The sequence below is a fragment of the Cimex lectularius genome, unplaced genomic scaffold (genome assembly GCF_000648675.2).
Source record: "Cimex lectularius strain Harlan isolate CLEC.00 unplaced genomic scaffold, Clec_2.1 scaffold8, whole genome shotgun sequence".
NCBI classification, from domain to species: domain Eukaryota; kingdom Metazoa; phylum Arthropoda; class Insecta; order Hemiptera; family Cimicidae; genus Cimex; species Cimex lectularius.
In genome coordinates this window covers 374,001-390,683 of record NW_019392656.1, presented here as the reverse complement: position 1 = coordinate 390,683, position 16,683 = coordinate 374,001, and the positions used below count along the sequence as shown (strand labels likewise).

Genomic DNA, 16,683 nt, shown 5'->3' with positions numbered 1-16,683 from the left:
TGTAACGATATGATTTCAACCAAATATGCTCCTTATCACAGTAGCTAGCTTGATTTTTTTTTTTTGTGTAATTATAAATTACATAGATCTCATTTAATTGTTATTGCTAAATATTAGAGGAAGCAAAGCAATGGGCTTTTTATTCCAAATCTTAAAACAGAGCTTTGTGCCAAAGTTCTACAACCATTATTTTTAATATACACTATACATAGACGAGACAATTTACAGTGATTATTATACAATTAATGTATATATTTCTTTTTATTTCAGCCCTATAAATTTAGGCAGTTTTATTTTTACATCAAACGATGCTCTATAAGAGGTTATAAACAGTTGTTTTTATTTATTTAATGAAATTTTTTATTAATCCTGATTAAAATTAAAATTAAACAAAATCAACCTAACTACAACTATCTCGTGAACATTTAACAAAAGTACTTTTAATTTTGTGCGATAAGTAAATTATCAGCCCATTACCGTCGACCTCAAAAGAGAAAATTAATTCAACGTGCTGTAAGAAAAATATCACAATTTAGATGTCATTAATTTTTTAATTTGTCAAAATAATTTAACTGAAGACTAGAAAACCAGTAACATTGCAAATACTGATCAGGTTTTCTTTTATAAATACAGAGAGCCTTAGACTGAAAACTTTTTCCTCTTTTGAATAAAGTTTTCAAGTATTCAACCACAATGTTAAACAGTTTCATTTATTGACATATAAAAGCATAAACCACATTACCAAATAATTGAAAATTAATGTAATTATAATAGAATAAAATTTGTTTTACAATTTTTGGAATTACCAGTAAAGACTGGTGTAGGTTTTTTGTATTTTGTACATTTGGGATTCGTCTATTTAAAAAAATTCCTTTGGAATCTCAACATGTAAGCAAGCCTTATGTAACTTTATGAACATGTCCTCATTGAACACTTAATACATAATTAAATATATCGACACAATCAACAATATACTAAATCTATCATCAACTGTAACATTGAGCAAATATTATTTGCGATAACAACTTTATACTAGTTTTGCAATGTTTTTGGTTTGACAGGTTTCCAGTCTGAATTAATTTATTAGGCCAAATGCATTTAAAAGGAATAAACAAATATTAAAAAAAAATTAAATTATGCCACAATTAACAGTGTAAACTATTGTAGTTTTGTTCGTTAAAATAGAATTTAAGGAAATTATTTCAAAAAGAAGTTGAATTTATGAAATTATTAAAATAAAATGTGCCTCTAAATTATTTTCACATAAACCAATAATAAATAGTTAATGTGCTTTATTAAACCCCCTTATTAGTGATTTGAATAAATAAACTATTAAAAACCTAGAAAAATATTGACAGTAGACAATTTTTGTCTCACTTTTCTTTCAATCATAATAAAATGTACAAATCAATGTTGTTAATTGACGAATTTCTGCCATGGAGGGTCAAGATCACCATGCTTATATTATGCTCTCATTAAAAAAAATTAGATTTTGTCTTATGCAAGGACAATGTGTTCAATTTTTGACTACAAATTAACATAGTGTTATAAAATATTCTAAAATCTTTAAGTGATCAAAAATATATTAGAAACAACTGTAATCGATCAATCAATTGTAAACTCTTACAAGATGAGACACTTTAAAACGATGCATATTCTGATATGCAGAAAGTAGACGTGACTGATTGAAGCATTTCTCGCTTTGAACATAAAATTGATAAATGCGACTTTTAACACAGCGAAACCTGTAGTAAAATTGGAAATCAGTGTTGCAATTGAAATTTGAATAGATTAACAGTGTGACTATTACTTTCTTCTAAAGGAAAGAGGAATGTGGCATCACAAGCTAGCTTAGAAGCAACAAACATCACTGCCTTGCGTAAAACAACAAGTACGGGGTGAGGGTGGAGTTTTTCGGTTGTTTCTGAGCGAGAATCTCTTCCAGTTGCTTTTTGGAGATGGTCCTCACAGTCTCATCGTCGCATTCCAACCAAACCGGCTCAGATGTCTCATCAATACGCAGCTTCACTCCACAACACTCTGCACCTCTGCACGATGACCTAAAACAAAACTCTTATCTAAGGTAATATATAAAAAATATATAAAAGCATAGAAATATAGATATATAAAAATATATTAAAAAAATATAGATAAAAGCATTAATATATAACGTGTTAAAATGGAAAAAAAGTGGGGCTGTGTCAAGGCACTCCATTAGTCTTAACATGAAAGATTTCTGTCGAGTCACTTTGATTGAAATTCAAACAAGACATTGACTAGTTACCGTTATTTAAACATAAAACAAACCCTGTACAGTACATGATATTTTTTCAGCTAACAGTTGATGACAATTAATAATACTTTAGTCAAATTCACTGAATACAGCAGGAGCAATTGTTAAAGAAATAACTTAACCTCTTCGGCTGACGCTTTGTGATGTATTTGTATGGCACTGAGGTATACAGCAAACAAAAAACTTGCTAGTAAAAGCATTCAATAACATTTCTGTAAATGACAAACTAAAAAACATTTACTATCTCCAATATTCTACATAAATGGAGAAGGAGGAGGAAGGGTGGGAGGGAGGGGGAGTGAGGGGGAGTGAGAGTGAGTGAGTGAGTGAGTGAGTGAGTGAGTGAGTGAGTGAGTGANAGAGAGAGAGAGAGAGAGAGAGAGAGAGAGAGAGAGAGAGAGAGAGAGAGAGATAAAAAACTATATAAACCATTTTTACAGCTTTCTAATCTGGTACCCATGTTTCGGTGTGAAATGTGCCAAATAAAACTTTTACCTGAAGTATTGCCCTCTCGGTAATGGACTAGTATTTTTTTGGCGAGAAAACCATTTCCTCTTTGAGTTTGATTTGTCATTTGAGTTAGCAGCTGCTGAGGACGACAAACTAGCACTAAGACTAGCAGTTTTGCGCCTCTCCCTTGTGCAAGAGTCATAGTCGACAGATGAATCTCGCGCTTTTACATAGGCAACATAATGCCCGGATGCCATCGTAGCGCCGAGGTGCATGATTACGCCATAGAGGTGGTACTGGTGGTCTGGGTTGTTTGTGCTTTGGCACTTCTCACAAAAACAGCCCAGGACCAATGGGGTCGGCATGTGCTCGTTGACTTTACTAACAACAGAACTAAATAAAAAGACACTATTTAACCACTTTAATTTGGTAATTGGTTCGATTGTTAAAATTTAAACACGCACCCGAACCCTGAAGAAAATCGTTTTATCTGAAGGGTCAGCAGTTTTGGAAGAGTTTCAAATTTGACACACCGTTTTGCCTCATTGTACCGCAGGCACTGCTCACACCAGTACTTGTTACTGTCATGCAAATATTCTTCTGTTACAAGAGCATTTTGGTACAATTTATTGACATTTGAAGGTTTATCTACAAAAACAAACAAAAGCACATAATTTATTTAATCATCAATCAATATAAATGTGTAATACAAAATTGAATAACTGCAAAAGTAATAAAGTTACGCTTTAGTTAAGCTTTACCTTTAAGATTAGTAGTTATGGGAACACAGATATCTGAGAAGGTCTCCTGCCTTTGAGTTACTTGCTCACACTCTAAACATGTTGTTTTTAGGAGAGAAACACCCTCAAAGTGTTCACTAATAAAATTATGGCCAATGTTGCTATGGTCATCTTCCTCGTCTACACCATTTGTACAACAATCACCATTTTGTATCTGAGATTCTAAACAAGAAAAATAACATAAATAATAATCAAAGAAATAATAATTTTCGCTTTACCTTTGCCTAATGGGATTAACTTTTTATCATCGCCATTAATTTTAGGTCTCGCCCTAGTGATGCTAAGGCTCTTTCGCACTTGACTGGACCAAGATTGCTTTGCAGGCTGTTGCGACGGCGGAGCAGAAGGTATTGTCGAAACTGGTGTCGATGCCACAAGCTGCCTCAACTGTTTGCACGTCTCCCTGATGTTGTCGAGGAGGCAGACAAGCAACTCGTGGGCATCGTGTTGTTGGTTTCCTTCGAATATCGGGTTTACATCCCTAAAAGGCAGCTGATAAAATCCATTCTTATTTAATTTGTAAATTAAATAAAAAACCTTAAAGAGTGTAGGAAGACGTGGGGGTGATAAGACTCCATGTTGTCTTTAAGCTCTTCAGTGTGAAGAGCTTCGTACAGCTGGTGGAGTTTATCAGTGGCAATTTGCATTTTGACATTGGGAACGTCACCCCCACCCAAAGACGGCAGGTCTTTGCTGCTCCAACTCTTCCCGCCTCGACCCAAAGAGGAACACTGAAAAAACTACAACATTTACAAACCGGATGATAAAAATATAAAAATTCACAACTATACTTTTAAAGTGTGACGGCCGCTGTATTCTTTGAGATCTAAAGCGAGGTGATGCAAGTTGTGTATAAAAGAGGGTGCGAATCGCAAAGTATATAGAACACTGTTTAGAAAGCAAGTATTCCCTAGATTGGAGAGAGTGGTGATTGGGCTCTCACAGTCGTCGTGCCCACATCTCACTGCTGCACCTCCAACTGCGTCAACACCGCCGACAACCATCATGCCTGGAAATCCATCAGGTCATTTACATAAACATTCTAAAAGGCACGAGTATCTGTCAAGCATTTATTTTTATTTTGTAATAAATCAATAATTTATACAAGTTTTTTTTTTTCATATAATGCCATAAATAATATTGGTTAATAATTATATACAATAATATACAAAAATAAATAAATAAAACCATCAAAACATTTTATTTACTATAATTAACATTGTTTTCTTTTAACCAAAATTTATTTTTTAAGATAAAAATTAAAATCATTGTTTAATAACTGAGAAATGGAATTAATTATTAAAGAGTCTGACTTCTCATACCTGCTTCTATCGGCATGGCCATTGGAGGTTCTTGCTGTTGTTTCTGATCTGGCACATGCACTTCTTCACCAGAAGTGGTGCCACGGCGGGTTTGGCTTGCGGAGAGGCAGAGCCTTTTCCTTGGAGGACACTCACCGTCCTCCCATAATACAGTCATTTTTAATCCACCTAAAAGAAAATTAACATACAACATATATTTAATATAAAGTTGTATATGGATAACTTAAAAAAATGATTTGGAATTTATTTTATTTAAAAAACCAATTCAAGTGAGGAATTTTTTAACTCTTGAAAGCAGTTTTAAAAATAGGAACATTAGAAAGCAAATGGGACATCTAGCTTTCACAAATATAACCTAATTATAAATATAACTGTGTAACACTACAAGAAAAATAGTTAAATGTTTAACTTGCCAAGGTACTGAGACAAAAAGTGCTTAATTAAACGTGGTATCATCATGACAGTTACAATTAAGCTTACCCATTCACCAAATATCAATCACTAAAATCAATTCGCCCTAGATAAATAATACTTGAAATCTAACAAATATTTATTAGTTTAATTCTAAATATAAACTTTGAACAGGCGAGACTTATTTAGTAACAACGCCATGTTCAAATTATGCATTTTATGGCTAAATGCCAGGCATTTTATTGGTTTTGATCAATAACACTATATTATTTTGTTAAATTTCCTTTTTACTGGTTCAGCTTTTAATTTTTTTTTCATATAATATATAATTCAAATAATAAACATGGGGTGAAATAAATTGATTGGCTTTTAATATTTAAATTAACTAATTAAAATACTATTTAGCTTAGTGAACGAATTCAAACCTAACTTCAGATTCGGGGAAACTAAATATTGATACGATCAAATAAAAACTTATTTAAATATGGTACGAGAACGATTTTCCTCTTATCTGTATTTAATTTGATTAAAATGGAATTCTTCGTTTATCAAACAGGTGAATCAACTTTCGTTTATTATTTTTTTATAAAGGAGTTTCTTAAACAAAGCAGGATATTTTCACTTTTTGAAATGTTTATTTTCTTCACTTGTATTACACATTTACCACTAGGGGGATAGTTTATATTGGAAATTGTTGCCCGTACATTTTTTTTCATTATCGTTGTCATCCTGACTTTACAAAATTATTTCATGGGTTTTTTTTTAGTTGTTTGATAATTCATTGTCATGAGTTTTCAATTAAAAACATTATCTGAACAGTCCATAAAAATAATTGTCCGATTATTTTTTTTGAAATATTGAACAAATGCTTGCCACAATTAATGGCATTTCAAGGCGTAAAATTGAAGAGATCTACACTAAACAATCCAAGAAATTTTTAAAAAAATAAAAAAGACTAAAGACAAGTATAATTTGAAAATAGCTATTTTTTTTTTTAAGTTTAAACAACACGAAGCAAACATTAAAAAGCCTATAATTTTCAATTTGTTAATATCAGGAAAGTAACATTTAAAATGATTTAACTACTCTACTATTAATTATATCAACACAAAATAAAAGCACACAGGACTTCACACCAATCCTGAGGATAATGATGAATGTTGAAAGAAATAATTTTATTACCTTCATATGTATAATTATTTATGATAAGCAAACATGCAGAAGCAATGAAGAGAGAGGCTCAGGTAATTAATTCAGGATTCAGGATAAACTGATATAAAACCAGCAAACATATATCAAAGAGAAAAAAAAAGACATCCTCTACAATAAATTTATTCAACCAGTACCCACATACATTTCAAAAGTTTGGTAAAAGCCAATAAAAAACAGTTCCCAATTTTTTAAGGGAGAATCTTCTGCAAATATAAAGACAATGGAGAGAGGGAAACCAGGAGAAGATGCTATAAAGTAAAGTTAAAGTATGAGTTTTCTCGGTTCAATTTTTATCTGCCTTTTCTTGCTGCATCGAGTCTGTCATAAACACATTGACAGACCAATTCAGGAAGGAAAATCTCACTGTTATGAGCCAATTAGAAGTAAAAGCTGAGTAGGATAATGAATTTGTATTTGTATATGAGTGCGTAATGTCTCACCCTGTTCATCATTGACCAAACCAGCAAGGATAGGCAAACCAAATGATCAGTAACTACTTGTAGTAATTGTACAAAATAGGCTGGATGTTTGAATTTAATCAAAACTTCCATATAAACCTAGGTACCAAAAAAGAATGGGAAAGAGAAAAAACACCTCCATTAAGAACGGCACCAACCAAACGTAGACAGATGGATCTAGAACACAAGAAGGTACATGAGTAGGTGTATTCGTTCCTGGAACTAAATACCCGGAACCCATGGGAAATACACCAGTATTTTCCAAGCTGAGGTCTATGCAATCGGAAGATGTACTCATTTATACTTGAATAAAGGTACAAAAACAAGAACATTTCATGTCAGATAGCCAAGCAACCATCAAAGCACAAAGCTCAAACACCATTAGTTAAAGATGGTGTTGAACTGCAAAACCAAACATGTGGAAGTAGAAGGCAACGAGAAAGCGGACACCTTGCAAAAAAAAAAGGGCTGCTATACAGCCTAACCATTCTGTGGCATGGAAACCCATCAATGAGTACCTCAGATATAAGGATAAAACAAAAATGCGGGAACAACTCACTCAGACACAAACATCTCTGATAATCCAAGAACCTCCTAACAAATTTTGGAAGGAAAGAAGTAATAGAATGTATCAAGGTAAGTAAGAAAAAACTGCAAATCTTAACAGGATTCCTAACAGGACCTGTAACCTAAACCGACATTTAAAGAAAAGTGGCATGTGCAGATTCTGCAAAGCAGAGGAGTCGCAAACACACCTATTAGCAAACTGTGGTGCTACACTTGCCCGCAGGAGGAAGTGCTTTGTGACATACAATGTAACCGTAGAAGAAATTCAACCACTGAAACCAAGCCTACTGATCAAATTACTTGATGAATTAGAACTCACTGACGTGCTATAGGCACAGAATGGAGGATACATCTACATCAAATTACCAAGAGTTAGAGTATTAAGCAAAGTTGGTTGTGTTGGGGAGGGCATGTTGCCAGAATAACGAAGTACACCGAAGGACAATGAAACAGTAGAGTTCCAATTTTAATATATGTACTGCAAAAGCAAGTATCGGACATCCTAAGCTCAATTATTAAGATTATCATGATTAGGTTAGTCCTTTCATGTCAGATAGCTAAGCAACCGTCAAAGCACAAAGCTCAAAGACCATTAGTTCAAAGATGGTGTTGAACTGCAAAACCAAACATGTGGAAGTAGAAGGCAACGACAAAGCGGACACCTTGCAAAAAAAAAGGGGCTGCTATACAGGATATAGGATATTAAATGCTTCAAATTGCTATGTTAAACCAGGACTGGACGACGCAGTTCAGAACAAGATGAAGTTGGTGGTGTTTCTTGTTCGTTTGTCTTGTCTCACCCTGTTTGGCGTTGACCAACTACAAACCCAGCACTGAAGATGACAAAATGCCAAAACACGTTTGACAGACCAAAACAGCAAAGATAGGCAGAACAAAATGATCAGAAACAAACAACAAATTATTTTTAATTACCACACGTCAAAAAAATGGAGGTCTTTTTTGTTGGATCCGTAAAATGAAATTGATGGTGGCCTATAATGCCATTGATGTTTTAATTTATGGTGTTGAGCAAGATTTTCAAAGGTTTTTGTTTTGAATTCAATTTTTTATTCAATTAAGCATTTATTGGTTGGCTAAAATTGGGATCAAATACGGAGTGTTTGACAGTGGCCGAAAATGACCTATTTCACATGCAAATCTACGAAACGTTGGCCGCTTTAAGAGAAATTTTGAAAATTTACAATTAGCTCAGGCCGGAGAGAAAGCAGGGGTGGTAAGTCCGATGATTAAAAGGCGAAACGACCCTCGCCGGTGGAATTAAACGGCCAGATGCCGGGAAAATATTGGCGAAGTCCAGACGGGAGGGCGAAGGGACCGTTTCGACGAAGGGCGGAGGGCAGAGAAGGGCAGGCCGGGGAGCCGGCACCGATCCGAAAACGGCCCACTTACCGTCTATTTGTGTATGGATGCATGGAAATCCGGTGCATACACGGTCGTGAGGAGAAAATTGTGACAGCCTATTCAAACCGGGTCTCAAAAAAGGTTCTAGACAGCCATTTTACGACAAATCCAACTGATCGCTCTCACAAATCACTTTGACAATGCAGCCAACACGACCGTTACAACAGCGGCCTAAGCCAATTTACAACGAAATTTCACACAATTTTATAAAATTTAGTCTTATTCTCTCTTAATAATCTTAAACTTCAACAAAATCTCTGAATCAAATCAATTTTAATGCTTGCGTTAAAAATAATTTTATTTTTATAAACAAGGATTACCCTCCACCTTTAAATTATCAAATTCGTTCAAAACCATAAGAACAATTTTAAAATAAATGTTTAGGGATAAATTTAAAATTACATAAATGTTTTACACAGCAAAACATACAAAATTATCACTTAATAAGTTAATAAAAAGGTTTTTTCTTCTAACACCAACTGGCCCATAAATCCCTTTTTAACTACACTCTAATAAATAGACTACTACTATTACATGTCTTTATTCTTATATTACTTCTTTTATTCTTTAATATATATACAAAGTTTACATATCAGCAGTATATATTACAGAGCAAGAAAGACGTTTCGGGAGACGTTTCTCATGGTTCACCGTTTGAGGGTATTAAATAGACTAACAGTAATAATATATTTTACAGTATTAATTCTATTTTTAAAAAAAGTTTAGATATAGAAATATACAATGTATAAAATAAAAAAGCAAAACAAAGGAAAAAATTACAGTATTATAGAATATGTAAAGTAAGAAAATAGATTAAAAGAATGTTTTGTATAAATACATCTGAAAAAGAACACATTTGTCATTGTTATTGTAAATTTTTCAATTGTCATTGTAAATTAATATTAAATATTTCAAAATATTATATAAATAATATTAGAAAACAATTACATAAAAATATGTTGATTAAGTAAGTAAAAATAAGAATATTTTGGGCCTACTTAGTTGAATTACATTCAGTAAAATTTTTAATTAGAAATAATATAACGTTAAATACGGAAATATATGCATATACATATATCCATGTATAGAAGAGCAAAGTTAAATATTTTATATGGAAAAATGGCCTCAAGTTCAATTTGCTTCTACTAGGAGAAATTATCTTATTTTGGCCAAAAACACTAGTCAAACTTGATATAGCTAATAAAAAATTTCTTTCCTTCCACCTCTTCTTTTTAAAAATGAAGATTCAAATCCTCACACACAAAAGATTTTTTTTCTTAGCGGTCAATTGAAACTTCTGATGTACACACTCTCTATAATTTTCTTGCAGCATTTTAACTGAAAGTCTAAAAAATAAATAAATAAATAAAACAAAAATAAAAAAGAAGAAAAATATATATTTCTGGAATACATAATTATTAGAAATGGTGAATGATGGAGTGAGTGCGGTGTTCAATTCTTTTTTAAAAAAGATTGTTCCTACTCACAGTAAGTTGTAAACACAAATATTAGTTAACTGTTATTATGATACTATGATTTTGCATAAAATTTGAGAGTGTATATTTTTCTTATGTCTTATAACTAATAGTATAAGTTAGCAGGATTTAAAATAATAAAAAGCAAAGTATAGTAGGATTGGTTGGCATATTGTTGCTTTTATTGGATTAAAATGGTCAATGGGGTACTCAATATTCTGCCTCAGCCCTCCCACACTACACATTCTCGCCAATAAATACTTTCACTCTCAACACACACTTGGGGACACAGCGTAGTATCAGTACTATACAAAATAAAAACAACCTCGCTATGCTCAAGCCCAACTATTGTATTGAGTAGCATTTCTATGCTCACTCAATAGGATCCAAAGAATTGTGTACTTCAATTAGGTGGGACACATTGACCTTTCTCTGCCTGCTGACACGTAAGTGGGCTTTGGTGCAAAAGTATGTATACCTCACATTGCCTAACTTTAATCAAGTAAGAATTATCCTTTTTCTACAACCCAGGTACTTCAAGGGCTATCTTGACAGTGCTTTTGATATGCGAGAGCTTCTCTGCCCATTCCTTCTTTTAATCATGTTTTTATTGCTTTTTTTTAATGTCAGGCATCTGGATTGCGGTGATTAAACCCGGAGGTTGGGACATTCCGTTAATTTACTATTACAATTTTATAAAGTGTGTAATAGCTTCTGCCTGTTTTATCCTTTATATTGTAAGGGCAAAGTTGGGAAGAATGAGGCAATAATAGTATATTTCAAAAATATATGTTTTTTATATGTAGAATGTGCACATAAGATATTTTAATCATCATCATACTGTTGAAAAAATATGTGTAAGATTTGAATCTTGACTTTTAAAAAGGGGGGATGGAGGGAAAAGTTTCATCTTTTTTATTAGCTGTATAATAATGAGTTTGCAACGTGCCTTTTGGCAAAAATAAGTTAGTTTGTCTTCAGAGGAGTAAATGGAATTTTTTTTAGGCTTTATTTATAAGAAATAAGGTAGTTAAAAGGGATTTGTGGACCAGTTGTTGACATATTGCAAATATGGTCAAGACAGGGTTGGACTGTCGTGGCGGGGGTAGAAGAGGTTGCAGACTTGCAGTCTTAACGAAGGCGTCCTCCCAGGCAGCCCCGGTCATAAAAGCGCTCCAAAACCCCACAGAAACTCGTCCACGGGCTGCGCTCGCAATGGATAACCCGCCAGTCTCTTGTTTACCGACCAACGCCAAAATGTCGAAGGCGAAAAAGACGATCGACGAGGCCCGGGCCATCAACAACCCGGAGCTGGATCTCTGCGACAAAGGGATCGCCAATTTCGAGGAGATGCCCGGCCTCTGTGAGTAGACCCGCCGACCCAACAGTCGCCAGCCTCGCCTTATAAGGAAACTGGCCCATGGCAGGTCTCCCCAGGCGTGGCACTCCTTAACAAAACGATCCTCCTTCTAATTTTATTTTTCCCTTTACAATTAAAAATACCTCGCTTTGTATTTAACAATTCTAAGATTTATGCCGTTATTTAATAATAAATTGGCCTGAGAAAAATATACTCCGCCTTCTTGAACCCAAAACTAGGCCAAGTTTGTTGTGAAAACCTTGAGACTATTTATGTTTCAAGCTACATTCGTTTAAACAAAAAAAACTAACAGCTTTCCTGCTAAATATTTGCAAATTAACACCTTAATTTGCTTAAAAAAAGGCCTAATTACTTATTAAAAAAAATTATCGACAGACATTCCAAAGAATCAGATTTTTTAATAGATCAAACTAATAAGTAAAAACAAAACAAAACTATAAGTAAAATGAAAATGATTTTTTCATTCACTAAAGCAAGACATACAACTATGATTAATATTTGTGAGCCCGAAACGTCTCAATGTTTGAACCTGACACTAAAATGAAATTTTTTTAATCAATAGAAGAGGCTGTGGTAGGCGAGTGGTTAAGGGTCAGACTCTTGGCTAGTAAATCCTGCGGTCGTGGGTCCCCACCTAGCCTCTAGACTCTGGACTTTTTTTCTGACGCCGAAGGGGACCAGTGGCCCCAATTGAAAGAAATTGACACGACACTCATCAATGGAAAGTATGGGGCGGGATCGGATCTCAGCGACCCTGAATTTGGTGCCAACCCCCTTCAAAAACGAGTTTCTTTGATAGAAGAACAATGGAATATCGGGTGCTCAATTCACTCGCGAGCTCCTAAAAAATGGAACCAGGAATAAAGTACAAGCTGTACAGCTGCAGTAATCAGGGGGACCTCCTCCTCCAGTTCCTGGTATCCATTGTAAAGTTCAAAATTGGTCCTCGGATGATTGAATTATAGAAGTAACATTATCATCCCGACTCAGAATAAACCATGCACAGATGGCTCAGATACAAACTTTTGGGTCAAAGTAAATCTGCGCATATTAGAGATATATTGCTTAATGTGGCTCCTTGGCTTCGTATAAAGGCTGAGTGGAAATTTCACTTGATCTCTGTTCAGTTCAGTTGTGGTTTTTTTTAAACCAAATTGTATCACAAATATCTCTTCTTTGCCATGGGATATATCTCTCAAAGAGGTAGAGCAATTTTACATGGGAAAAAAGGCTTAAATAAACATCAGTTTAGAGAGTGGTGCCCCTGCTCTAAAATCAGTTTTATTGCAGGGGAGGAATGTTGTGCTGAGTCATAGGTTTTAAAGGCGATTGATCACTGGAGCCTCTCTTCTGATGATGGGCTACTTGGGAAGACAACCATATAATAATGACTTCGGATGCAATTTCACTATATCCTATTCTCCATCTATCGGACTCTCCACATCTAACTTTCTTTGACCAACTCCAACTCTCCTCCTCAACTCTGTCTCTGACAGTCAAGTATTTGCCTCTCATTCAGGTTCTAATTATAACTCTACTCTAGTTATGACTCTGATTCACGGTCTCTGCATCTTATACCATCTAATCTGTCATGATTCACGATTTCTTCCTATGATACTATCTCAACTGTCATTCTCTAATGGACTCTTCATCTAATACTATCTCAACTGTCACTAACGTTTTTTCACTTGATACCTCTTAACTGTCATTCACTCAAGGTCTCTGCATCTCAACTTAAGGTCTCTGGTACGGAGCAGCCTCAGGTTGCAAACCTTGGATGGTGAGACCCTACAGAGGGATAGGTTTAAGAAACTGTTGACCCCAGGCCACTAGCTGGCTAGGCCTTGGGTGTGGTTCAAGAATATATAGTTATTTTACATAATTAATATATGTTAAATATAACAAACTGCCCCCTGATGCTAAAAATGTGATAGCATTGTAGTTGGGTAGATTAGCAGACTTTTATATTAAAAAAATGGTCAGTAGTTAGTTAGCCCTCATGAGATGTGAAACATATAAACGGATCATTCTCATCTAATTCAAAATAGGCTGTACATGGTTGACAGCTATCAACAAGAAGAGAAAAGTTGCTGGTTATATTCCACGTAATTGAATTGGTGTCGGTTGGCAGAGATTTTGAGAGACAAATTTCACCAGAAGTGGATTCATACAACTGTACTCGAGCACAGCAAGTTGTCCCTGATGTGTGATTTTCAGAAGTCCTTGTGATTTTTCTTTTTTTGGCAGTTGGCAAAATGGGTATGTGTAGTTTGTCATCATGGATTTGAGACAAAATAGAGGGATTTTCCTCACCTGATGCAGTATGCCTAGAGGTAAGGATGATTTGTGGATATTTGGGTCAAAGCAAGCCAGCAAACGTGTCCAGCATAAGATGCTTGATATGTCTCACTTGATTGAAGGGCTTGGCTGAATACAGAAGAGCAATTAAGAATTCTACCAGATGTGAGAACTATTTGAGTGCACTGAGATTGAGCTTTCTGTTTTTATTTTTGAAAGATAATACTTCTATTTTAGTTCTTTTAGGTTAATCAATTTTTGGGTATATAATGTCTCGTATGGTAGGATATTCAGTACTCCATTACTCTCTTAATTTAGTTATGGTTTTAGATACAAAGTGCATGAGTTATGGTTTGAAATGACCTATTAGTAGCTCCCAATTGTATGTTGTAATATTTATTGGTTTACTTTATAATAATTATTAAATATATTTTAGTAAATATGCTGAACATATCAAGACTGACTTTGACGCACAACAAAATTCGGGGTAAGAGTATTTTTATTAAAGTTAAATTTTAATAGAGAATTTTTTTGTCTAATATGTGAAACTATCTCAGTCGTACCACCTAGTCTGGCCAACCTGATCAACCTCGAGATCCTGAATCTTTTCAACAACCAGATCGAAGAGCTGCCGACTTCGTTGTCGTCCATGCCCAAACTGAGGATATTGAATGTCGGGTGAGCCTCGAAATCCGCCCATCTCTGGTCGTTAGTCCAGTTTTAGGCAATACTATGGGAGTATTTTATAAAACGAGATTTCAACCCTCAGGATGAATCGTTTGAATGTGCTGCCAAGGGGCTTCGGTGCATTCCCAGCCCTCGAAGTCCTGGATTTGACTTACAACAACCTGAATGAAAAAACCCTCCCAGGCAATTTTTATATGTTAGGTAAACACAATCTCTACATTAGTATTTTAGTTAAGTTGTCTGCTAATGTAAAAAATAGCAATTTAAGGATTTTTTCATTTTAATTTTATTATGAAAGTGCTTATACCCTGCAGAGTATACATCCAATTTTCCAACAATTTTTCTTTTTTGTGAATCAATTTAAAAAGGCAGCTTAATAATTATCTAGATCAGCCTGTTATCGCTGATACCAGGATATGAAGCTGCAAGGTCTCACGAGCTTCAATATAACATTAAAAAGCATTTATCTATTTTATTTTCTCTGTTTCTATATTTTAAAAAATCTTAAAATCTTCAAAAAATTATCATGACCAGTAAAACACAAACTAAATTTTACACAAATCTTATAAACTTACTTTCAGAAACGCTGCGAGCTTTGTACCTGGGTGACAACGATTTTGAATATTTACATTCGGATATTCGCAATTTAAAAAATTTGCAAATTGTGAGTATTATTGTGAGCTATGTAAACACTTAAATTTTCCACCAGTTTCCTTTTAAAAAATGTTTTACAATTAGTTAGTGCTCAGGGACAATGATTTGATTGAGATCCCTAAAGAAATCGGAGAGCTGACGAGGCTCAGAGAACTTCACATTCAGGCAAACAGGCTAACACTCCTGCCTCCTGAAATTGGTGAGTTAGAAAAAGTGACCAGTTGAGAAATAAACTTTAAAACAATTCTTTCAGGCAATTTGGACTTCACAAGTGAAAAATCGGAATTCAGGCTTCACTTGAACAACTGGGTTACACCGATTGAGGACCAGCTCCAGACTGGTATCCCTCGTCTCATGGACTATATAAGATCAGATATTTATAAATTGTAAATTTCTTTAAAAATATATAAATATGTAAAATCAAAAATTTTACAATATTTTTGTTTGTTACAGTTTGTACGAGAGGCAGATACAAATCAAAAGTCCTCCGCCAGACAAGATAGTCGACAAAAGCAAAAAACTCTCTAGACTCAGAAGTTAATAAACATGGGATAGCTCCTGCCGCCTTATTAACCAGTGCCTTAATTCCCTGGAAGATAATTAGTCTACAATGTTCTTTATTTATAAAGTTAAACTGTGCTTCCAAGACATGAAATGAGTTTGTGTTCACCATGTCCTTAAAACTCAACATCTCGTGTGAACATGACAAGTTCTTGCCTAAATATAAAATATTATAACTACACGTATTAAATCACATTCCTCAGCTTTGTTCAATTTGAAGCTAAAGACGTTTCTACCTCAGGTCTTATAGCGTCTTTCATCAGTTAAATTCAACGCCTAACTAGACAATTAAAAAGTCATGACAAATTTGCAATGGTGCCATTATTATTTTTAGTACTCATGCACTAATTCGAGTACTTTAATATTAATTTTAAATGATTACCAAAATGCTATTTAAAAGTGTATTTATGTTAACAAATAATGTATAGTTAATATTGATTAATGTTTTATTTAACCTGTACTTGTGCTGTTTTAATTAAATTAACATTATCAATTAGAAAATATGTGTTCATAACAAATTAAATGTTTTTAAAAATATTGTATTATGGTCAATAATTATTAATGATGAAATTATTTAATTTATTAATTTTATGACAAGAGCTAAGTGTACTCAGAAAAAAAAATTAACAAAGTGTAATTTAAATAAAATTGATTTACAATATGACAGAATTTGACTTTATATATCATAATAC

At 34.0% G+C, this 16,683-nt stretch overlaps 2 protein-coding genes across 4 annotated transcripts; one reads left to right on the top strand and one right to left on the bottom strand.

The window, feature by feature from the left end:
* Positions 1 to 53: 53 nt before the first annotated feature.
* LOC106669715 (ubiquitin carboxyl-terminal hydrolase 1) lies at positions 54 to 9,201 on the bottom strand. Of its 3 annotated transcripts, XR_001340977.1 has the most exons (10): positions 8,924 to 9,201; positions 4,866 to 5,033; positions 4,335 to 4,552; positions 4,081 to 4,283; positions 3,762 to 4,024; positions 3,505 to 3,705; positions 3,208 to 3,391; positions 2,789 to 3,136; positions 1,811 to 2,060; positions 54 to 1,745 (listed from the first exon to the last, which is right to left on the bottom strand). XR_001340977.1 is itself a non-coding variant. In XM_014399376.1 (9 exons), exons 2-9 carry the CDS (start codon positions 5,020 to 5,022, stop codon positions 1,868 to 1,870), a joined length of 1,767 nt encoding a protein of 588 aa, XP_014254862.1. In that variant the 5' UTR covers positions 5,023 to 5,033; positions 8,924 to 9,201; the 3' UTR covers positions 54 to 1,867. The 3 variants fall into 3 exon arrangements, 2 of the variants coding, with proteins under 2 accessions (XP_014254862.1, XP_014254863.1); XM_014399376.1 differs by having other exon boundaries at positions 54 to 2,060; XM_014399377.1 differs by lacking the exon at positions 54 to 1,745 and having other exon boundaries at positions 1,835 to 2,060; positions 4,081 to 4,274.
* Positions 9,202 to 11,466: 2,265 nt separating this feature from the next.
* LOC106669660 (ras suppressor protein 1) lies at positions 11,467 to 16,386 on the top strand. Its single transcript, XM_014399287.2, has 8 exons — positions 11,467 to 11,773; positions 14,526 to 14,576; positions 14,647 to 14,767; positions 14,859 to 14,977; positions 15,358 to 15,440; positions 15,515 to 15,629; positions 15,684 to 15,816; positions 15,884 to 16,386. The coding sequence occupies exons 1-8, from the start codon at positions 11,482 to 11,484 to the stop codon at positions 15,969 to 15,971; spliced, it is 1,002 nt and encodes a 333-aa protein (XP_014254773.1). The 5' UTR covers positions 11,467 to 11,481; the 3' UTR covers positions 15,972 to 16,386.
* Positions 16,387 to 16,683: the final 297 nt, after the last annotated feature.